Genomic DNA, 26,199 nt, shown 5'->3' on the forward strand with positions numbered 1-26,199 from the left:
TACATTCTTGGGAGAACCATTGTGCTTTAGCACTCCTTATTTTCCTTCTTATTTCAGTGTACAATAACTTATATTGGTCTTCATTGCGATTTCTGTGTAGTCTTCTTCTTTCCATCAAATCGAGAATTTCCTGCGTCATCCATCTTTGTTTTGGTTCAGCTTTCACCGTCTCCAATTTCCCTTTTATATGAGTCTGAATGGTATCTCTTATATTTGTCCATATTTTTTCGATTCGATCTTCCGGTGATACTTCAGTGATACAGTCGAACCCGCTTATTAGAATAGCCTTAGTGCCAATCAAAAGTATTCCTATAACCGGGTTATTCTAATAACCGATCATTGGTCGCTAGTAGAAACCTTTCGGGACCTCAAATTTTTATTCTTTAAACCGGGATATTCCTTTAAGAGGTATTCTAATAAGCGGGTTTGACTGTACTTTCGATGTTTTCCATTTCTCTTTCCAATTCTGTTACAAATATATGCTTAACGTTTGGCTCTTTAAGCGCTTCTAGATTCATTTTAGGTTTTGGCTTTTTCCTAAATATGTGTTTTAATCTTACAGTCATCTTAGCCAAGAGTAAATTGTGATCTGATGGCACATCCGCGCCTGGATAGGTTTTGACTGACGTTATAGTATTTCTGAATCGTTGGTTGACCGCTATGTAGTCTATCTGGTTACGGACAATATTACCAACTGCATCTGCTGGCGCTTTCCACGTATATAGGCGACGCTTAGGTAATTTGAAGAAAGTATTCATTATACATAACTTGTTTTCGGTACAGAACTCTACGAAACTGTAACTCAGTAAGAAACCACATTTTATTTAAGTGTTTTAGGTTAAATCTTCATATTTTGTGCTAAGGATTGTCTAGTTACTATATGGACAATTATTAATGAAACACCCTGTATAATAGATGTACTAAAATGCCGTATTTGTTTTTCAGGTCTCTTCTAGATTAGTTATAAATCATTTATTACCCAGGCATCAAGATGTATATAGATGTGTAGCTGAATCTGGTACCAAAGTCGACACTGCTCCAACCAAGCTATTAGTTACCGATGGTAGAGAAATGAACTTCACGCAGTTACTTAGTGCGAAGATTGTCGGAGCACACCATCTTCCCAGAGTTACTTTCTGGGCCAGTACTTACATGGAAGTCATCGGTAAGTGAATTTGGAATGCTAAACCATTTCTCTAGTATTAGGTTCATCATCATCATCATCATCAACCTATACGCGTCCACTGCTGGACATAGATCTTCCTCAGTTCTTTCCATCTGTCTCTGTCTTGTGCGGCTTATATCCAGTTACTGCTAGGTTATTTGTGATATATTCTAATAGAATAAATATACACTTATTCTATTGTAAATATCAGAAATGGTATATCATCACATTCGTTTTATTACGATTTAGATATTGTTCTATTTTTGCGGTTTCGCGATTTTACTAGTCAAGTTCCTGCTGATTCTGATTCTAGAACCGTTCCCATAGCCAAATATTTTACAGCTGGTCCTCTTCTGACAAGTTTATTAATTCTTTGGTTAGTATATATTCCTGATTATCTACAACCCATACCAGTCCACCTTAAGGCTTCTAAGAACCCCATAGCGATAGCAGATATCCATACAGATATTGATTTCTCCTGCACAATACAACATTGCATAAATCTTTGAAATCTCTCCAAAGTATTCCTACATTCTTCATCGAACCAGTCTTTATGTCCCTTTAGGTACATCTGTTCTATACACTTTGACGCTGCTTCTGACTTGACTGGATTCTCTAACCTTTTATTTATTTCTTCCTCTAGTCCGTTTACTTCTTCTTCTTGTGCCACTCCTATCGGAGATTGGAAATCATCAAGGCTATCCTGACCTTGTTTAAAGCTGACCTAAAGAGTTCATTAGTGGTGCAGCCAAACCTTCTTCTTAACGTGCCCTATCAAGTCCCCTTGACATTGGCGATTAACATGGCGAAACTGTCTCTGTCTCGAGCTATTCTAAATAGGTGTTCTGCTTTCTTTATTCCTGTCCACTCCCGGATATTCTTCAACCAAGAGGCCTGCTTTCTACCAATTCCTCTGCGTCCTTCGATTTTACCCATCATAATAAGTTGAAGAATATTATACCGGTCTCCCCTTACTACGTGTCCAAAATAGGCCATCTTTCTATATTTGATGTTATCAAGCAGCTCGCGGGCAGCATTTGCTCTCTTAAGGACTGCCACATTTGTCAGCATAGTCGTCTAGCTAGCTGTGCACCCACATTTCAAAGGCCTCCAAACGGTTAATGGTGGATATTTTTAATGTCCATGCTCCGACATCATACAAGAGGACTGACCAAATGTAGTATTTAATCATGCGCTTTCGAAGTTGAAGTTGCAAGGTATCATTACAGAAGAATGACCTCATTTTTAAAAATGTCGTGCGGGCTATCTCGATTCTACATTTTATCTCTTTATCTGGATCTAGTTGTTCAGTAATATGGCAAACAAGATATTTAAAACTGGGTACTCTTTGAATTATATGACCATCAACATGTGAATCTTGATGGGCCAAACGGCTAAATACCATGTATTTTGTTTTTGAACAGTTTATATTTGGGCCAAACTCTCTTCCCACTTCCGACTGTGTCAATGGCATTTAAAAGGTGTTGTAATCCATTCATATCATCACTTAAAATAACTGTATCGTCTGCATATCTGATTGTATTTATCAGAATTCCGTTAACTTTCACACCCCATTCCAAATTATGCAGCGCTTCCTTAAATATTCTATCTGAATATAAATTGAATAACAGTGGGGACAGTATACAACCCTTCTGACACCTCTTTGTATTTTGCATATTTCTGTTGATTTTCCATTTATGCAAGCTGTCGCTGTTTGACGCCAGTATAATTTTTCTATGATTCGTACATCTTGACTATCAACTCCTTTATCCTTTAATATTTTAATTAATTTGTGATGTTGTACTCGATCAAAGGCCTCCTCATAGTCAATAAATACAGCAAAGACGTCTTTCCTTTGATCTCGGCATTTCTGCAATAACACATTTAGTGCAAAGAGTGCGTCCCGGGTTCCCAGTCCATTTCTGAAGCCAAATTGTGTTTCATCCTGGTCTTCTTCACATTTATCTCTGATTCTACTGTGGATGATACGTAGAAAGATTTTCAAGGTGTGGCTCATAAGGCTTATCATTCTATAATCGCTACAGTTTTTCGGACGTTGTTTTTTTTTGTAGGGTTATGAATTCGGACTTTAACCAATCTTCAGGGATATCACCAGTCGAATAAACATCATTGAAAAGTTTGACTAGTATTCCAATGTTTTCCTCATTTATGAGCTTTAACATTTCTGTAGGTATGTTGTCGGGACCAACGGCTTCCTTGTTTTTTGCCAATTTTATAGCATGTTGTATTTCTGATTTTAGTATTTCTGGTCCTTCACCTTCATCTAAAGTCTCCAGTTCTTCGGGTCTATCATCATTATACAGTTCATTTATATAATTATACCAGGTAGTTCGAATTTCGTGTTCGTCTATTATCATTTTCCCGACGAATCGGTTATAATATGTGGAGTTTTCTTATGATAAAGGCCAGCTACTTCTCTAACTTTTTTAAACATATTAAACGTATCCTGTTTTTCATTCAACTTTTCTAATTCCTTGCATTTATCCTCCATCCATTTTTCTTTAGCTACCTTTATTTTTTGTTTAGTTAGTTTCTGTTTTTCTTTGTATTCTGTTTTGTTATCTTTCAGTTGTCTTCTCTGCTCCATCAATTCCAGGATTTCATCAGTCATCCATTGTTGTTTTTTGTGCCTCTGCATCGTTGTTATATATTTTTCCATTACTTTCCAGGTAAGAGTTTTAAACGTGTTCCATATTTCTGTATTGTTTTCATTTGTTGAATTCTTTAGCTGATTATTCAGGTCATTTTCTATTAGCGTTTTGTTGGATGCTGATATATGTAATTTTGGTGTTTTGGGGCTTTCTTCGACTTTTTTTAGCTTCACTTGGATGTCAACTATTAGAGGGTTATGGTCTGAACCGATATCTGCACCAGGATATGTCGTTGATCTCTTGACACCATTCTTAAATCTCTTGTTTATTAGAATATAATCTATCTGATTTCTAATTATATAAAGTGAGTTATCTCCTGGTCCCTTCCATGTATATAATCTTCTTTTGTGTAATTTGAACCATGTATTTGCGATTATCATGTCATGTTCGTGACAGAACTGGTATAATCTATCGCCTCTTTCATTGCTCTCCCCTAGTCCATATTCACCTATCAGGTCAGATCTTCGTCCTTGACCAATTTTCGCGTTAAAATCTCCAATAATATATGTGATTTCCCACTCTCACAGCCAAACCACTCTCTCAAATTCCGTAATCATGATATTCTTCTACGGCCTGGATTCCGTTTACTATACTTGTCTCCAACAGGTTTTGGAATTTTTGGCAGTTCTTGTTTTAATTTGGCTATCACTAGTATATGGTATCTGTTGGTATCTGACCCTCTGTAGCTCCTGCAAGCTACCATGTTTGCTTTCTATTGGTTATTATTTTATTATTTTTATTATATTATCACGGTCTACCTGATTTTTTACTTTTCCATCAGGGAGGACCATCTTACCTTATGATCACAACTTTTCTAGCATATTTTCTTCTTTTGGCATCATAACCCTGAATAGGTCTTTACCTGTCTGGTTGTTCTTCCATACAGACCTCTCTTGTGTCCGTCTCCTCCATTGTCTTACATTCACAGTTTTCAGATCGTCTTCCACGTCATCCAAGAATCTCGTTCTGGGCCTTCCTTTTTTCATTTTCCTATCGGCTTCCATTGTAGCATTATCTTTGTTGTTTTTGTATCTTCTTATCTCTGGACATGTTCCAGCCATGACAGTGTTAGGCCCAGGTCCATGTCACCAGCCCCCCCTTTTTCGATTTGAGGGTCAAAAAAAAGCTCATTCGTTTGTATTGCGGTAGTACTGGATTGTATCACCCTTTATTCGTTTGTACTGCCCCCACCCTTTTAAATCTGCCTGGAGGGGCTGGTGACATGCCATCCCTCCTTTTTCGATCTGGAGGTCCGGGATGGGTATGTTCGTTTGTACTGCGTTAGTATCGGATTGTATCGCCCTTATTTTGTTTGTACTGCCTTCACCCGTCTAGATTGACCTGGGGGGGCCAGTGACATGCTACCCTCTACTCTGCACTTTTTGCCTTCTGAATGTCGAAAATAGGCTATTTCGTTTGTACTGCGTTAGTACTGGATTGTGTCACCCTTCATTCGTTTGTACTGCCTCCACCCTTTTAAATCTGCCTGGAGGGGCTGGTGACATGCCATCCCCCTTTTTTCGATATGGGGGTCCAAGATGGGTATGTTCGTTTGTACTACGTTAGTATCGGATTGTATCGCCCTTATTTTGTTTGTACCGCCCCCACCCGTCTAGATTGGCCTGGGGGGCCAGTGACATGCTACCCCTCTTCTATGCATTCTTTGCCATCTAAATGTCAAAAATAGGCTATTTCGTTTGTACTGCGTTACTACTGGATTGTACCGCCCTTATTTTGTTTGTACTACCCCTACCCTTCTACATTTAAAACAGAGAAGGATTAGTGCTAGGAGTAAGGACACAAAATCAGCCAAACCTTGCACATAGTAACACCAGTAGCAATAAGGGATGAAAGGGGAAAGTTAGTGTAGTATTTAAGGGTTTCGACCTCCTATTTTGTTAAACCTCCATCGATTTGCATGAAAATTGGTGAGTAGTTAGAGCATACCCCAAGAAATAAAAATGATTTGGTGCCAACTTGCACTTTTACCCTGGGGTGGATACCACCCATTCTCGGGGGTGAAAACTATTTTATTAAAAAAAACCAACAAATCGATAGAGGGACAAATTATAAGTAAAATGTGTTATATTATGTTATTAAAATAAATCAATACTTTTTGAGTTATTAAAGATCAAAGATTTGTCTGTTTAAGAGCACATGCGTGAAGTTACGGATGATAAAAAGAACATATTAATTAATTGTATGTTACTAAAATATTATTTTTACATTATTTCGATTATAAATTTATCAAAAGTGTATTCGAATATTCAAATGTACCCATTATTGGACACCCCCAGTTTCTGGACATATTCAGTTTATATTGATAGAAAAAATTCAATTAAATATCGAAATAATATAAAAAGAATATTTTTCTAACATACAATTAATTAATATGTTCGTTTTATCATCCGTAACTTCACGCATATATGCTCTTAAATAGACAAGTTTTTGATCTTTAATAACTCAAAAAGTATTGATTTATTTTAATAACATGATAAAACAAATTTTACTTAAAATTTGTCCCTCTATCGATTTGTGGGGTTATTTTTAATAAAATTGTTTTCATCCGCCGGAAGGGGTGGTATTCACCACCAGGGTAAAAGTGCAAGTTGGCACCAAATCAGTTTTATTTCTTGAGGTATGCTCTAACTAGTCACCAATTTTCATGTAAATCGCTGGAGATTTAACAAAATAGGAGGTAGAAACCTTTAATGACTGCACTAACTTTCCCCTTTCATCCCTTATTGCTACGTCCTGTATCCACTGAGGTGTCAGCCTGAAAGGGGTCATAATTATCAATATACAATAGACACATTTCACATACCAAACCCCATATTACTTATGACGATGATTTTTCGGCTCTAGCTCTTCGTCTAGTATTTCATTTGTAAAATAAATATAGTGTCAAAAACTTTCTTATACATTTGACGCACTGTCCGTCAACGTGTTAATTGACTCTACACTACAAATTCAGTGCCAAAACGAGACATTTTTATAGAAAAATATTTGCAAGTATATTAAATGCCAAACGCCAAATTAAATGACTGACCTATTACATAAACAATGACATTGCAATTTTCGATTTCTACTATGGAATTATCGCTGTATAGACCAGGGTGGATCTGTTTTGAGGTGGATGTGAGAGGTGGCATTCCGATTTTTGCAGATAAAATTAGGTGACAACTTCAGTAATTATAATTGACTTATGCTCCTTCTCAAATATATTTGGAACATTATTAAAAAAATTTAAATATTTAAAAATTTCGAAAAACATCGATTTTTTTCAACTTTCATTGCTTGGAAAACGATTCATTTTGGAACAAACTCATAGGGAAATAAAATAAAGATAATTGAATTTTGTATGATATACGACACCACTGGTATAAAATATCTTAAATGATTATCCTTTCTGCAAAATAGCAATAAATACAAAATAAGAGGGCAAAATAAGCCTCTTTTTATTCAATGTTTTTCAACCACTTTGGTTGCACTTAGAACCTTCGTATTTTACTTAGAAAATTCTTACAACATATTCAATCCGTCCACCAAATTTCATTAAAATCGACATAATAGATTTTGCATAATAATTTTGCAATCTAAATTTTTTTAGAAAAAGTTCAAATTTTTTAAAAACTTTCTGAACAAAACGTAGACCTGTTAGAAGTTTGCTAATTTTTTTACATATCGAGAGATAATTTACCAATCCAATACACTTTACAAAATTAAAATCGGAATATTTAAGCGGCCTCAGCACTGTTTTAAGGATATAAACAATTTTTTTGCTTATAAACAAATATAGTGAGGACGTTTGAGTTGGAATAAATTCATTTTCTCGAGAATGGGCAACTCTGGAGATAAATCCCTAAACAGGTCGATTTTTATATTTAAATTATAATTTCTGGGATATCTATCATACTACTAACGTCATCCATCTGGGTGTGATGACGTAATCGATGATTTTTTTAAATGAAAATGTGGGTCGTGTGCTAGCTTATTTGAAAGATTATTCAATTCTCTATTTATTACATAATTATTTATACAGGGTGCCCAAATTTTTTTTAATTAATTGAGACAAACAGAAGAAAGTATTTAATTTAGTTAATTCGAGATACATTTTACTGTTGTCCTAAAACAGAAAAAAATGTTTATTTGATAAATAACAGAAAAATGAATTTATTCGTATTTATTAACTCAAACGTCCTCACTGTATTTTTTTATAAGCCAAAAAATTGTGTATAACTTTGAAACATTGCTGAGGCCGATTAAATAAACCAACTTAAGTTCTGTAAAGTGTATTAGATAGGTAGGGCGTATCTTTATATGTAAAAAATTAGCAAACTTCTAAATAATGGTCTACTTTTTGTTCAGAAAGTTTATAAAAAATTTAGATTGCAAAATGATTATGCAAAATCTATTAAGTGTCTTTTATAGTCGTATATCATAAAAAATTCAATTATCTTTATTTTATTTCCCTACGACTTTGTTCCAAAATGAATCGTTTTAAAAACGATTGAAAAGTTGAAAAAAATCGATGTTTTTCGAAATTTTTAAATATTTGAATGTTTTTATTAATGTTCCGGACATATTTGAGAAGGAGCATAAGCCAATTATAATTACTGACGTTGTCACCTAATTTTATCTGCAAAAATCGGAATGCCCCCCCTCACATCCACTTCAAAACAGATCCGCCCTGGTCTATACAGCGATAATTCCATAGTAAAAAAATCGAAAATTGCACTGTCATTGTTTATTTAATAGGTCAGTTTGGCATTTCATATATTTGCAAATATTTTTCTATAAAAATGTCTCGTTTTGGCACTTAATCTGTAGAGTCAATTAACACGTTGACGGACAGTGCGTCAAATGTATAAGCAAGTTTTTGACACTATATTTATTTTGCAAATGGAATACGGAAATTCTGAATCTCATTGCAGTCATAAATGAACAATACAAACCTTTCTAGAAAACAAATTACCATAACATAGCAACGGCAATTATTGTTATCTGGTCTCTGGCATTAGATGGTAGGAAAGACATTGATTGTGGGAATTTTTCATTTAATGTTCCAAATACTTTTAATAATTTTCGATTCCAATGAATTCTGCCGTATGTATGTTTCAGTTAATCAGTTATCCAGAGAGGTTGAAATTGTACAACGAAGAGTGCATTTCGGAATGCGCCGCATGAGATCTTTGATTTTCATATCGATAGCGTGTAAAACTGTAAAATTTATTGAGGGGATGGATAAATTTCTTCCCAGTAGGAAAAGGAAAGGTCGCTCCTCTGATTTCTGCTCGAAAATGGTGTTTAAAATATCTCCAACAAATACATGTACCATTTTTCAAATCGGTAGCGTAGAACTACTCCGAGATCCATCTGAGGGTGTAACTTTCCATTCCCCATGGAGAGTGGCTTGCAAGCCTGTTTTTCAGTTTCAAAATGTAATTCGTTACATTTTTGACGAATTTACCAAATTTTACACCCGCGGTGTTACTATAATAGTTTTGGCTAATTTTGTGTCCTTACTCCTAGCATTAATCCTCCCCTGTTTTAAATGTAGAAGGGTAGCATGTCACTGGCCCCCAGGCCAATCTAGACGGGTGGGGGCGGTACAAACAAAATAAGGGCGATACAATCCGATACTAACGCAGTACAAACGAACATACCCATCCTGGACCACCATATCGAAAAAGGGGGGATGGCATGTCACCAGCCCCTCCAGACAGATTTAAAAGGGTGGAGGCAGTACAAACGAATGAAGAGTGATACAATCCAGTACTAACGCAGTACAAACGAAATAGCCTATTTTCGACGTTCAGAAGGCAAAGAGTGCAGAGTAGAGGGTAGCATGTCACTGGCCCCCCAGGCCAATCTAGACGGGTTGTGGCAGTACAAACAAAATAAGGACGATACAATCCGATACTAACGCAGTACAAACGAACATACCCATCCCGGACCTTCAGATCGAAAAAGGGGGGATGGCATGTCACCAGCCCCTCCAGGCAGATTTAAAAGGGTGGGGGCAGTACAAACGAATGAAGGGTGATACAATCCAGTACTAACGCAGTACAAACGAAATAGCCTATTTTCGACATTCAGAAGGCAAAAAGTGCAGAGTAGAGGGAAGCATGTCACTGGCCCCCCCAGGCCAATCTAGACGGGTGGTTGCAGTACAAACAAAATAAGGACGATACAATCCGATACTAACGCAGTACAAACGAACATACCCATCCCGGACCTTCAGATAGAAAAAGGGGGGGATGGCATGTCACCAGCCCCTCCAGGCAGATTTAAAAGGGTGGGGGCAGTACAAACGAATGAAGGGTGATACAATCCAGTACTAACGCAATACAAACGAATGAGCTTTTTTGACCCTCAAATCGAAAAAGGGGGGATGGTATGTCACCAGCCCCTCCAGTCAGATTTAAAAGGGTGGGGGCAGTACAAACGAATGAAGGGTGATACAATCCAGTACTAACGCAATACAAACGAATGAGCTTTTTTTGACCCTCAAATTGAAAAAGGGGGGGCTGGTGACATGGACCTGTTAGGCCCGGCGCAAATTGAACCTAAGCCAGACACAACCTGCGCCGCCGGCGGGACGGGTGACCCGTGCATTTATTTTTCTAGCGTGCCGCATATTAAACACAACCCAACCCAACCGTTGGCTATCGACGTGGCGAATAGAGACGGGCAAAATCAGTGCGGATATGTAACGGTTACTTTTGTTACCGGTTCTCAGTGGTACTGAGTACAAATACTGATTACAAAATACTGATGTATCTGACCCTTGTACTGAATTGAGTTGGCAACTTAAAATCGGTATTTCCGTACTTGTAACTAGTAACGTTTTAAAAATATCTTACACGTCCCTAGTAGTCGTAGCGGTATGACTTTCGAAAACATTGAATTTGATCATAAGCGGGTGCATAAAAAGATATCTCACACTGAGTATTTTATTTCTGCACATAATACCTACATATTTAAAATAATCTCTCCACTACTGCTCGGTCATAACTCATATTCCTCAATTTACTGTTCGGATCACAATCATTTACAATTACTGCAGGATCGCAATCATTTGCAATAATTACTGCAGGTCATAATTCATATTCCCTCCGCTACTGATCGGTCATAAAAGAAATAACACTATCTGCATATTTCGTTTTTAATTTTTAAGCATAAAAATGTAATATGTAATAAACAAAAATGTAATATGCCGACAAGTTGAATTTGATGGTAATACGATATTTTTATCGATCACGGATTTAAGTAATATGAATAATTTTTCACCTTATTTTTCTAATAATGTGTTTTTGTAAATACATAACTTTGATTATTAATTTCGTATTATTCGTATCGCCGCTTATTTAGTCTACCAAAAGTTATCAGAATTTAATGACAAAGAAAACGCAGTTTTCACTTGGGGTGTTGACTATGCTAATATTTTTATTTATCATAATAAATTGTACTTAGGTACCATACGTATTCATTTCAGATAAGTCCATCTCGCAAACAAAAACAAGTAAAAATAAACATCTGGCGGTGAGTCACGCGTCCCACGGCTCAAAGAAAACTGTACGCCGATGACAAACGTTCCCAAGCGAGACCTGCGAACGAATTAACTGATAGTAGGATGCGCAGAACTGTCTACGCAGTTCGCCGACGCAGGTTGTGTCTCGCTTAGGTTCAATTTGCGCCGGGCCTTAGACTTTTAACAAATCTTACAATGTCGTAGCCTTCATTAAATGCAGTGTACCTTTGAGTCTTATGGTCTTATGGAGTCTTATGTAGTGTCAAAATTTGACACTGCGTCCCAGACTAATAGTCCTATTTTTCAATATAAATTACAAATTACATTATTCAATTCATAATATTGAGGTCCAATAATTAAGAACAGTAAATAATATTTACCATCCCTAAATGAAGTTGAAATTATTATTAAGAATCTAAAAAACTATAAATGTCCTGGAAGTGATTCTATAACAGCGGAAATGTTTAAATATGGAGGAGCGCAGCTGACAGACAAAATACACAAATTACTAAAGAACATATGGGAAAAGGAAGAACTACCAATGGAGTGGAAGCAAGCAGTGATATGTCCTCTTTATAAAAAGGGGGACAAAGCAGAATGTCAAAATTATAGGGGTGTGGCACTATTAAATGTAATATATAAGATATTAGCAGTCCATATCAAAAACAAGCTAGCAAGAAGTCTTAACAATAGCATAGGTGAATACCAGTGTGGCTTTAGAAAAGGTAGAAGTACTATAGAAAACATCTTTACTTTAAGAGAAATACAAGCTGAGAGCTATGAATATAATAAACCAACAATGGCACTCTTCATAGATTTTAAGCAAGCTTTTGATAGAATAAAAAGAAAAGAAATATATAAAGCGTTAAAAAATCTAGAAGTTTCACCAAAAATTAAAGAATGATAAAGCTTACACTTACGAAAACAGAAAATTGAAAATAGAGTAAAAGTAAATAACAAACTAACAGAAAATTTTGAAGTGAAAGAAGGAGTACGACAGGGGGATCCGTTGTCATCACTACTATTTAATGTAGTATTGGAAATGATAATAAAAGAGGCTAATATTAACAGATCAGGACACATATTATCATAAAAAATATCAATGTTTGGCATTCGCGGATGATGTAGTAATTCTATCCAGAAGTAAGAAACAATTAAAAGAGGTAGTAGAACGACTAGAAAAGGCAGCTCGAGAAAAAGGACTTTATATAAATGAAACAAAAACTAAGTACATGGAATGGACCGACAAAAAAATTGAACAAGGGCAATATTTAATGATAACAACGAATGAAGGAAAAATGTATAAATTTGAAAAGGTAGAGAGATTTGAATATTTAGGGACCTTATTTTCTAGTAAACCAAATATCCGGGAAGAAATACACAAAAGACTAATGTCAGGGAATCGTTGCATGTATGCACTCAATAGAATACTCAGAAGCAAAAATATATCCAAAGCAGCTAAATTAAGAACGTATAAAACTGTGATACGACCAATAGTTACGTATGCCTCAGAAACCTGGACTATGACAAAAACCGAGCAATCAATGTTACAAGTATGGGAAAGAAAAATACTTAGAAGGATATTTGGGGGGAAAATGATCAACAATCAGTGGACACGAAGAACAAACAAGGAGTTAGAAGAATTGTATAAGGAGCCTAATATAATTGCAGTTGTAAGATCACAAAGACTTAGATGGTTAGGACATGTCCAAAGAATGGCCCAAGTTAGAATGCCTAAAATCATGTTAAGCGCTACAATAGGTGGTAAAAAGAGAAAAGAAAGACCTAGGACCAGATGGAGCCATGAAGTTAATGATGACCTGAGGTATCTCAATGCAACCAATTGGAAAGAACAAGCGAATAACAAGCAAGAATGGAGGAAGATTGTAAACCAAGCCATGAGCCTGCTTGGCTCGAAGTGCTAATGTATATATATAAATAATATTTTGTTTTTTTTTTATAGGAAACGATCTTGTTCTTCCATGTAAGTATGTGGGTAACCCGAAACCGAGGGTCACCTGGATGGACCCCTACAGCAAAGTTATTGAAAATAACGAAAAATATTCAGTATCTCAAGACGGCGAACTTAGAATAGGATCTATAGAATGGTCGGATATGGGCCAATACGTATGTGCACTGGAAAATTCTGCAGGAGAAGACTCTATAGAGACTTTTTTATACCCGATGAAGGTAAGTTAATTAAATATTAAACATTTGAAGGATATTCCCTCTCTTTTCAGCATTTTCCATCCATATATGTGAATAGTATATATGCTTCCTCCAACTCTTTCCTTTTGCTTCTCGCCTACCTAGTTTTTTCTAGCTACTTTTGCGGATATTCTTAACAACCTCTGACTTTTTACCTATCTCACTGCTGCCTTGGTTGGAGATTTCTAATCTACCATAGGACCCATCCCGTCGTTATACTGCAGGATTCATTGAATGGTAATTTGGTTGTTAACTCGTCACTTTCGTCAGAATTAATTTCGATTAGAAAAATTACAATTCCTTAATTATAGATCTTACAATCCTACTGTAACTTATTCATCATAACACGGAGCACCACACGATGATGAGATGAGGTTGATATCTGAGTAGGAGAGGAGAGGCTATTTAAGACACTTCCTACTGCTTACTTCAAATAAAAATAACGAGACAAAGAATAGATTTGTTGAGTCGTCTTCATAAAACATTTTCATAAAAAGTTGAGTCGTCTTCATAAAACACGAATCATACATGACTTTATTCGAACAAGGTTGGTTCTACATAACTATTAATTGAACCACAGATATGTGAATATTATTACTTATATCTACAGCTACTTTCATTTGCAGTAAATGGTTATTACGGTGAAGTGATATCTTCCTTATTTTAAAAGGACCATGTTAGGTACTGGCATTTTAAGTAAACTGTGGAAATGAAACTCATACCACAACTGCACACTTACAAAACATTCATCAGGGCAGTTATCGAATACAAGCGTGTTTCTACGCATTAGGTATTAAACAAATGCTAAAATCACTCTATCTTGGCCACTGAAAGAAAAATCTTGAGAAAATGCATGAGGAAACGCGCATGGTTTCCGTGGGTATTAGTACCAACCACTTGCCAATCTTCCGACTATAAAAGACAGAATTTGTTCTCTCAGTAAAAGATACGTCTTACGCACGACAGACAGTGTCAACATAAGAGATAAAGAGGCAATTAAAACTCCTTGCCCCTGTTTGGGGCACATACTTACTAGATGTCCCAAGGAAAAGGTTTTATTCCCTTCAGCCAAACTTCTACACTTGACTGGTAACGAACTTCCTAATGAGTATAACAACGTCCTAAAAGAAACTCCCCTAAGGTATCGCAGATAACATAAGCTGCAAGCCAAAATTCTGACTAAGAGCTGTTCAAATGAATAGCTGGTAACATTTGAAGTACTTTCTACTCAAAGTTTGGTTGGCTTCTCCTACTTCCACAGAAACACTTCACCCTTAGGTTACGTTTACTACGGAGACCATCGGATGGTATCCTAGCCTAGAGCATAGTATCCTACTCTTCATATTCGTGAATTCTCGCATATAAAATAATGCATTTATTTTACCTGGCGATCGAAACTATATTATCGATCCCTATGTAAAATAAATCATCACCTCATACAATGTTAGAACTCTTATATCGGACCAGAAGATGATGGAACTGGAGGAAGAGCTGAAAACAATAAAATGGGACATCATCGGCCTCAGCGAAATCAGACGAAGAAGAGAAGCCCAAATTACTCTTAAATCGGGACATTTATTTCATTTTAGAGGAGAAGAAGACACTTCACACGGTGGAGTAGGATTCATTATACATAGAAAACACACCCAAAATATAAGTAAAATTAACAGCATAAGTCCCAGGATTATATACCTCATCTTCAAACTAAATGCAAGATATAACCTTAAGATAATCCAGACATATGCTCCAACGACTAGCCACTCCGATGAAGAAATTGAAAAATTTTATGATGACCTAGAAACAGCATTACATACTACACCAGCATATTATACAATAATTATGGGCGACTTTAATGCGAAAATTGGCTTCAAACAAGATGATGCAGAAGTAGCAATGGGCAAGTATGGGTATGGCGACAGAAATGAACGAGGACAAAGACTGCTTAATTTCTTACACCAGGAAAATTTATCCATGATGAACTCTTTTTTCGATAAAAAGCCTCAGCGTAAATGGACATGGATAAGCCCAGATGGCAGTGTCAAAAATGAGATAGATTTTATCATAACAAACAGAAAAGAAATAATTAAAGACATTGAAATACTTAACAAATTTTCGGTAGGAAGCGACCACAGATTAATCCGAGCAAAGATACGATTAAATGTCAATTTCGAAAGAACCAAGATGATCTTCAAAACACGAAAGACGAAATGGATTCCCCCAGGAAACAACAACCTCTATGAAGATGTACTAACCAGACGTATACAAGACCTTGAAAACGACATAGAAGACATTGAACAAGCAAATAATGTCATAACGAAAGCACTAAAAGAAACAGAAAGGGAGTGCTGCCCGACTGTCGTGACCCATAAAGAAAAACTAAGCCAAAATACCAAAGAGTTAATAAGTAAAAGAAGACAGTTGACGGAAAAATACGACTCCAACTACACAACACTGAAGAAATTAAATAAAGATATCCACCGATCAATCCGAAAAGACATAAGAGAAAACAACACAAGAGAAATAACTCACATAATTCAAGAAAACAAAGGATTAAAAGTTTTGAGGCGTAATACGAATAACATCGGTAACAAAAATATGTACAAAATCAGAAACAAAGATGGCAACATTGCCATGCCACGGATAAAGCCGAAATCCTCAAGGTTGTCGAATCGTTTTATCGCGAAATGTATGAGAGCACCAACGAAAGGCAAGATCAGCCCCTGCCCAAAATCACAAACCAGGGATCAGAATTAATGCCAGAAGTAACACCACATGAAGTTAAAAAGGCACTTTCAGAAATGAAAAATAATAAATCTCCTGGCGATGACGGAATAGTAATCGAAGCAATCAAACAAGGTGGAAATAAAATTATCCAGGCTTTGGCCAAACTTTTCACCCAATGCATTTACCAAGGAAAAACTCCTTCTCAATGGAACAATGCAGTCATTGTTTTATTACACAAAAAGGGTGACATAACAGATCTGAAAAACTACCGTCCTATCAGTTTGCTATCACACATATAAAAACTTTTCACAAAAATTATCAAAAAAAGACTGGAGGCTAAGTTAGACTTCTATCAACCTAGAGAACAAGCTGGATTTAGATCTAGATATAGCACTAACGACCACTTACTGGTAAAAAAAACCTAATAGAGAAGTCTGCGGAATACAACAAACCATTGGCACTGATATTCGTGGACTATGAGAAAGCATTCGATACCATAAGCCAGCAGAAAATGTTAAAAGCATTGACAGAATGCCGAATAGACCATCGCCAGGGCTGCGCCAAGGCTTTCAAGCGCCCCGGGGCAAGTAATTTTAGGCGCCCCTTTTCTCCTTCCTTTGTAGTAGTATTTTGTAGCTTAGTGAATCGTTAAACAGTATACCTACAAACTATTTTTTATGTGTTAGAAGAGTATCATCATCATCATAATCTAACCGTTATCGTCTACTGCTGGACATAGGCCTCCTCTAAGTTTCTCCATGTCTCCCTATCTTGAGCTACCAGCTATCCAGTTCCCGGCAGTTCTGTTTACATCGTCACTCCATCGTCACTAGTGGTCGATATCTGCTTCGTTTATCCGATTGTCCGCCCGCGGTCACTATTCCAATTAACAATCTTCTAGTCTAGCTATTGTTCGGTGTTCTTGCCATATGACCTGCACATCTCCATTTATTTTTTGCTACATGTTCTGGAAATGTCCAGCAGTGGACAAGTGAAGATTGAATGATGTAGGTATTAGTGATATAATGATATAAACCTATATTTAAACCATGGGTGGTTTGCACATAACAAAAAAAAAATGACAAATTTGTGTTCCATATTGATACACCGATATCTTGTACCTAGGGAGATAATGTAAATATTGAGAGTTGTATGCTAGAAACAATGATTGCTGGTTTGGACATAATGAAATAACGGGGCACCCTTGTATAATAATATACGCAATATTTGAATGTTTATGTTGTGTACTGGATATATGTTACTGTATTCTATTCTCTAAATCCCATTACAAGATACCTCGCATGTCGCAATTTTTTCAATGAGTAAAATATGTTTTAATTTTTCTATGTCATTGTATTCTATTTAGCTAATCCTATCAGGTGACACATTTCTCCTCTTTGTACATTATCCCGTTTAGGCGTTATAAGCTTAAGGTCTTTATGGAATGCAGTCATGTTTAATGTTTCTCTGTCATTGTATTTTACAAGATATATTGCAAGTTGTATGATGTAGTAGGCTGAACTTTAAGATAAGCTGTGGCGCTCTGTGCTACGTAAATGTTGTGTTTCACATGCATCGTTTTGTGTCAAAATGATAAAAATATCATATTCTACATTATATAAGAGAAAATATAGTACATAATTCACAAGAACTTAGTCATTATTCTTTAATAATATGAAAGTATACGTTTGATCTGTGTATAGTAGTAGACGTGATGAGGAGATCTATGCCTAACAGTGGTTGCCATAAGCTGAGGGCATCTTTGGCATGATGGCATTTTTTGTGTGTGTCCTCGTATTTAACAATATATAAGGCTTAGTTTAACAAAACGAACGTTACGTTTTATTAGATTGGAGCTCTATGTTTAGCAGTGTATTAGCGGAGACCTGTGTTGTGAATATTTTGTGGAGGCCTGTATCGATAAGGTTTTGAGTTGAGGAAATAAAAATTACCTAAAAAACTGTTAATCAGATAAAATAGTTTTTAGACACTAATTAACACAGTATTTAACTTTAAATTTTCTGTAATGCCTATGAAAATTTCTTCTTTGGTCTATGCAGATGTTATGTATTTCTACATTTTTTACTTTCTCCCTAGCTATAAAATGTTATTAGAAATTTGATTAACAATAATTATTACTCTTTGCAAATCAATCAGACTCTTCGCAAATCTAACAGAACCTATTAATAAAAGTACAGTAACCTTTATACCGAAATCTGTACTTCAAGAATGAGTCATCATACATAGGTATTTATCATCGCTTCGAAAGTGATGAATTAGGAAAACAGGTAATGAGATTGCCTCGTTGGAGAGCAGTGCTGGTGCTGCGAAGGAATGATTTAATTTTTTTATTCTTTAATTCTTTAATTTAAAAAATTTAATCAATAAAAAAATATTGCGTGGTTAATAAAAAATTTAAACGGCTTCAGCCACTAAACAAATCAATAAAATATTAACAATAGGCGAAAGCCACAAAAAAAAATATTAGTAACAAAACCCAAAAAAGGGCATGAGGGGCCCACATCCTCGAGCGCCGAGTCGCCGAACTGGACATAGCCCAGAGCGGGGACTCGGCGCCCGAGCAAGCAAAACAGATCGAAGATAAGTCACTAGAGATAGCGGGAATAGAGCGCCTCACGCTGGCCTGCATTGATCGGGGTAGGATTTCATATGGGAGTCCGTGTACCCAAGACTCCCATATGATAAGCACTTTGCTGATTGAGAGCCCCTATAGCGCATCAGAGTGCTATCGGGGGGTAAGTGGATGGTCTGGAGCATTGAAGCGGGGTGGAGTGATTCCTGCTTACGGGAGTTAATCCTCCTCGCCCCAATGAATTGTATCACCCGAATGTCATTCTCTAGGGGTGAGCAAGTCTCTCAGGCTGGGTTAAATCACTATGCTTGCTTGCTTGCTTAAAAAATTTAAAAAAGGATTGAAATTAAAAGTATAAGGTAGTGTGACGTCATAACGTCATATGGTTTCGGTCATAACTAAAAGGTTCTGAACCATGCTAAGTTTCGCGTCGGCCGGTAATGCAGATGCAATGCTTACCGACATTGTCTGGGTCTGTGCCGGCGCATGCGCAGTGCGTCTGTCTCGTTTGAGTGCCCCTTACTCTACTTTTGACCCCTTGTAAACTGCTTTATTTACAGAATTAGAAAAAAAATGTAAAATACAAAAGTTATTCGATTTTTTAATTATGATTCTTTGACATATATATCGCACTAGTGACGTCATCCATCTGGGCGTGATGACGTAATCGACTATTTTTTTAAATGAGAATAGGGGTCGTGTGCTAGCTCATTTGAAAGGTTATTAAATTCTCTCTCTCTTCAATCCTGACCCCCCGGAGGGAGTGTAGTGATCGACGTGATGTCGTGTATTGTCCGTCTCCAAAGATCTCTGTCTCTGGTCATTTCTTTTAACTCATGCATAGGTCTTTTGCATATTCCTGTAATCTGATCGATCCATCTTATTGGGGATCTTCCTCGTGATCTTCGGCCTTCCACCTTTCCTTGTATAATGAGTCTTTCCATGTTTTCTGTGTTGGCTCTCATAACATGTCCAAAGTATTTTAATTGTTGGAGATGGACTTTACTGGAGAGTCGTTGGCTAACTTTTAGCTCTTTTAAAATCGAATTATTTGTTCTATGGTCGGTCCAAGGAATTCGTAGCATTCGTCTCCAACAGAATATTTCAGTGGCGTCTATCTTTCTTCTTTCCGAATTTCTCAGGGTAAAAGATTCACATCCGTAAGTCAGTATTGGAAATATTAAGCAGTTGATCAACCTCATCTTTAACGCTCTTGAAATTTGACAGTCATTCCATATTGTGGTCATTTTTGCTGTGGCGACTTTTGCTAGATCACAGCTACGTTTTATTTCTTCCTGTAGTGACCCTGTGTTTGTGATTAATGATCCCAGATATAAGTATGAGCTCACAACCTCAAACCGATCAATTGTGGTTGTATGTGGATGATTGTTATGTAGTCTATCCACTATCATAATCTTTGTTTTTGATATGTTTAATTGCAGACCAAATATTTGACTTTCGTTTTCAACCAGTCGTATAAGATCAATCAGCTCTGCTTGACTATTTGCAAGAAGGGCTGTGTCATCTGCGAAACGTAGGTTGTTTATTTTATGACCATTTATTGAGATGCCTTTTTTCCATCCTTCAAGTGCTCTTCTCATAATATGCTCTCCATATATATTGGATAATTGTCGCGATAGTATACATCCCTGTCTGACACCCCGTTCTGGATGAAATTCGTTTGAAAGTGTGTCAAGCACTTTAACTGATCCAGTAGTGTGTTCGTATAGTTGAGTTATAAGCGAAATAAGGTGTTGGGGTACGCCCACTTCTTTTAGTATTTGCCATAAGTGTCTCCACTTGACCCTGTCGAACGCCTTACGCCTTAAATTCTCTATACATTACTATAAACATTAAGATCATTGTTTAAACAGGGTGTCCAAAAAATTTTTTTGAATTTAGTGTTAATTAAACAATTAATTTAATTAAAAAAAATTGTTTGGACACCCTGTACAATTAATCATGTTAATGTTTATATTACTGAATAGGGAATTGAATAACCTTTCAAATGAGCTAGCACTCGACCCCCTATTCCCATTTAAAATAATAGTCGATTACGTCATCACGCCCAAATGGATGAAGTGACTAGTACGATATATATGTCAAAAAATCATAATTTAAAAATCAAATAACTTTTGTATTTTACATTTTTTTCTAATTCTGTAAATAAAGCAGTTTACAAGGGGATCAAAATATAGTGAATAACCCTGTACATTCACTGGGGTCGACCGGCCCGGCCGGCTCTGTCCCGTCATACAGCTGACAGACTATAATAACTTTTATTTATATTTAATTTAAAATGTGTGTACTGATTTTCAGCCTTAGTAAATGGATTTAATTACCTTCGTAGGAAAGCAACTTTGATACCCTCTCAGTAACCCCTGTTCTACGTTTCGCTTGACCGACCGCAGTATGTTTCTCTACACAATCACAGTAATCAACTGTGAAAAATCTAGCTTTAGTAAATTCAAAGAGATTTTTCAGCGCTGCCTCTTGGATTATTACCGTCCTTAAATAAATATAATATAGTGTATTTTTAACATGATTATTAAAATTGTTTCTCTTTGTTCCAGGGTTCGAAGTAGCAAAACGTATAAAGGTGTTCCACGATTATGATTGTAGTCACAAGTCACAACATCTTTCGCCCTTTATGAATGTGCCGATCTGAATATTTTTTAAAATTAATTAATTAATTAATGTAGTATTTATAAAGTAGGTATTAGTAGTTTAATAAATTATGTACTTATTTATATTGATATAATATAAAACTGAAAATTTGAAAAAATTAATAAATGTATGTACCTATTATGAAAATTACTTGAGACTTAAGTTGGATTTATAGTTTGACGTAGACGCACTGGAAAAGATCAACACCGAATTTTGTGTATGGTATGTTTAACAGTAAATGGTTGAGTTCAATTAGTTACCACTATAAACATCCTGGATTAACCGATAATAGTATAAAAGGCCCGGTTTCAGGTAAAATTTATTTCAGGCTTTATTATGGGAGTACCGTCTAGTCAGTGTTAATTGCAAAAGACCAACTCTGTCTACCTCGGTGGCTTATCGTCTCGGGTGGGTCTTAACAATGGGCCAGGTCAGATAAATTTAATAAAATTTACGACCGCACTAATTGAACTCAACCATTTACTTTTGAACAAACCATACTCGTGTTTATAAATGAACGCAAGCGCCTGACGGAACGTAAGAGAAACGTAACGGAACGGAAGAGATGACCAACTTTCACCTTTTACAGTGCGTTTCTTACGTCTGGCCAAACAAGGAAGAATTTTGTTCTGTCACCAGTGGCGGCTGGTCCTATGAGGCAGGTGAGGCAGTGCCTCACCAGTATATCAATCCACTATTTACGTTATTTCTTTATCCCATCATCAATTTATTAAATACAATTTAACTTTTTGGAAATTTGTTAAATAACTTTATTTTTATGATAAAAAATAAAAATAGGTACGGCCCTGATCTCTCTTGTCCACGTGCGAGTAAATGCATCTCATTTCCACTTTCTCAAATAATGGTTAGATACAGGAGAGGCATGCGGCATGCCTCTGTCAGCTTCTCATCGGTTCTATGTCTACCATACGGTTTCGTAAAGGTGACTATAATAGACCGAGCAGCAACAAAATTTAACCGTTAACGCAGATTCAAATATCCTGCCTGAAGAATGCCTCTCAGTAGTGTAAAATACGATATGCGTTTAACAAACGAAATTCAGAGAAAAGTTTTCGCATAACTTCCGCAAATCCCCGCTCACTAGTGCAACGCTATTGATTATAAATATTCCACAGTCAATGGCAACGCGAAGCGCGCCGAAGAGAATTTCTTCGCCTAGCATTCTACGGTTGCGATCCCGGCCGCTTCTCTTCGTTTCGCCTCGCGTTGCTTCGCACAGATAAGCGCGGTTATATTTAACTACATGAAGCACCGCGCTTCGCCGTGCTTTGCAGCGCATAAATGAGACAAGAATGTACAGACCGAGCTAGTCTCGTAAATTCCACGGCTTCGAGCCACGCTTCATGCAACCGTATTTGCGTACTTGTGTTTCGAGTTGTGTGGTTGTACGGACCCGAGGAGGATGAAGATCGCCTACGAGAAACGGCTCGTCTATACTGGTCAGCGCGCCGCCAAATGGCTAACATGCCAAGGTGGGCGTTAGCTAGTAAGTAAGTAAGTACGTAAGTACGTTTGTCCCACCGCCAGTGGCGGCTCGTCAGAGGAGGCAAGGGAGGCTCAGCCTCCCCATAAATTTTTTACACACTCTACACTGTTTTGTTTATCATGAATCGTGTAAATTCCATATTATCACTAATTATCCATACGTACGGAGCATTAGCATTAGAATGCATGATCGCGTCTCAGTTTTATTACATATTATTGTAGGCAGGACCCTGGGTTATCCCTAAATGCATGAACGGAGCCGAGAAGCCCAACAGTCTCCGTTGCTAATGCTCCGTGCAGCGCAGCAGGCGTTTAAGGAGACCCGGTCTCCTAAGTGGCATCTACGGTGCCATCACACGCTGCCCGGAGATATACCAAGGGAGGCAGAGTAGCTTCTCGGCTCCGTTGCGTGGTTGCGTGCGTCTCGGGACAACGAATTTTAGGGTCCTGACTAAAAATAATGAAAAATCTAAAAGTGCGAATTTTGTTATGGAATTTGGTTTGTGGGGTTATAATAATATTTGGAACAACTTGCTCAAATAACTTTTTCCGATATCTCTAACTCAAAGCAAAATATCGGTAATTTATCGTGTTTTTGAATTCGAAGTAGGCCGCGTTTAGAATTAAAAAAATTCAGTTGATTATCTTAAAAAATTTGAAGCTTCATTATGTATCGACTGCAAAACTTCAAATCTGTATTTATTTTGATATGCCTAGGTACCTATTTACAAATAGATGGAATTGTTAACAAATAAACGACACAAACTTTGGTATTAAACTTTTACAATTAGCCTAACTATTTTTAAAATGATATCATATCATGAAATTATGAATAGGATGATATTATGAAATTTAAATAAAAAATGGTCAAAAAATGGGGCCTTAAATTACATTGTTTGGTGCAAATTAAATTAAATTACATTGTTTTTTTGCTAGTGCAAATTTGTCTAGATATTTTACAGTTAGGTATAGCCTCCCCTATTGTAAAAATCACGAACCGCCACTGCCCACCGCAGCAAAATCTCAAAGGAACTGTGACGTCACATAGACACTGACAACTGAAAACAAAATACTAAAAGAACCGTGACGTCACTTCTAAAGTGACAACTGACAAATACGTCACACTTATAACCTTATAAAAATATACAAAAATAATATTATGAATAAAAAACTGATTTTGTTTTCTAATTATTCTAATCCAATAGAATTACGAGCTTCCAGGATCTGGTTATAATATAATTGAATCGGTCATTTCGAAAACAATACATGTCACAATTATATAAATTTTTCAGGAAACAAAAATTGTTCCATTAATAGTTGGGTATTTTGAGGTAATATTTTATATTTAAAATTAAAGTATGGGTTATAAATGCATGTTTCTGAAAGACAAAAAAAAACAATAAAAATAAGAAAATTAAGAATAAAATGTCTTTATTTTCAGCAAGAAACAGTCAAAATACATAGAAACGTTTATATTATATACCTATAATAATATTATAGAATATTATCAATGTATGTCCTTATCCATATCAATGTTAGTGAATTTAAAACATAAATTTTATATGTTTTAAATTCATTGATACGGATAAGGACATACATTGTTTTTCGAACTAACCGAAAACATACCGACCTGTCATACAATATTTTAAACAGTAACTTGCATTATTTTCGTGAGGAATGGTTGATTTCAATTTTAAAATTATTGTGGTGTCCAAAACTCATTTTAATCCAAATATGGACTTATATAATAATATTATGTTGTTTTTGAAATGACCTATTCAATTATAATTAGCATGGATGCCCACATCCTTTATTAATATGGATTTTATTTAAGAATTAATGTCATCAATAATTTTTAAGATTCCAAGCTCATTTTAGGCAAATGTTGAAATAAAACATAGTTTACCAAAATATCTGTATTATCTCAAATTTACATAAACAGAGTTAAATAACAAAAAAAAATAAACAAAATAACTACAAAGATTATTATTTTAGAAATTGACTTTTTTCATTATCGAAAGTATGTATGTATAACCTAATAAAAAAAGAAAATACGTAATAAAAAATAAATAATAATAACAGTCAAATTTTTAAAGTAAATTCTTTCATGACTAATATACACAGCTGAATTAATAGTCACTAAAATACTCATTTATCTAATATCATTCAAAGTTTATAATTTATAGTGGCTCTTTAAATAAAATTAGTGCCATAAATCTTAAATTAAAATTTAATTACATTGAGTTATATAAAATATAATAAATAAAATTAAAGAACTTCAGCAACACGGAAAATCTGTTAAGTTCACTCAACGAAAAAGGTACGTAATATCAATAAAAATGTTAATTCAGACAACAAACGCAATACTTAAAATTTGTCCAATTCTTGGTTTTATTGGAACAATAAAGCGATGTTCATCAATTCATTATTTTCGTTAGTTGATCCAATGTATTACGTTTATTGAATGGATGAACATTATTTGTGTATACCATAATATCAGTTTATTGATATTACGAACTCTGTTCACTGAGCCAACGAACACTATTTATGGAAACAACAACGTCGTTAATTGACCGACGAAGACTATTCGTTGTGTCAATAACAGTGTTATTTCTCCTAACGTATTTCGTTTATTTCTACAATTATTTCCGTTTATTGTTACAATTAATTCCGTTCATTCCCACAATAAATACGGTTTTTCTTACAAGCAATTCTATTCATTCTTACAATCAGTTTCGTTCATTCCTACTATGAACGTATTTTATATCAATAATATTACTGAATGCATTAGCCCGATGTATGATATTAATTGAATAATAATAATTTTTTAAATCCTCCTTTTTTGTCCTTAACCTAATGGACTTTACACTGTGTGATTTCTCATATGATTTCACTTATACAGTGCACTGGAATAAGTGTTACACTCCCCCCACCCCCTTACTAACTTATTTATTTTTAGCACGTAAGCAAAACGCTCGGACAGGTCGATTTTTAAAATAATCAAAGTATATTATAACATCAATGTTTCGAACTTTACACGATCCCTCTTCAGGTGACAGGCGTAACTTTAATTTTTTTTAAATGGGAAAGTACGTCATGTGACAGCTCATTTAAAAGCGTTTAAAATAGT

At 35.8% G+C, this 26,199-nt stretch overlaps 1 protein-coding gene across 1 annotated transcript in view; it reads left to right on the plus strand.

The window, feature by feature from the left end:
* The window catches only part of LOC114336528 (neural/ectodermal development factor IMP-L2-like), a 45,274-nt gene extending 23,682 nt beyond the window's left edge, over window positions 1–21,592 (plus strand). Inside the window, exons 3-5 of the mRNA XM_050663313.1 lie at window positions 946–1,165; window positions 13,335–13,561; window positions 21,470–21,592. Of these exons, the coding sequence (XP_050519270.1) occupies window positions 946–1,165; window positions 13,335–13,561; window positions 21,470–21,481 (459 nt within the window). The 3' untranslated portion in view covers window positions 21,482–21,592. The remainder of the gene's footprint in view (window positions 1–945; window positions 1,166–13,334; window positions 13,562–21,469) is intronic.
* Window positions 21,593–26,199: the final 4,607 nt, after the last annotated feature.

This window comes from Diabrotica virgifera, chromosome 10 (genome assembly GCF_917563875.1).
Source record: "Diabrotica virgifera virgifera chromosome 10, PGI_DIABVI_V3a".
Classification (NCBI taxonomy): domain Eukaryota; kingdom Metazoa; phylum Arthropoda; class Insecta; order Coleoptera; family Chrysomelidae; genus Diabrotica; species Diabrotica virgifera.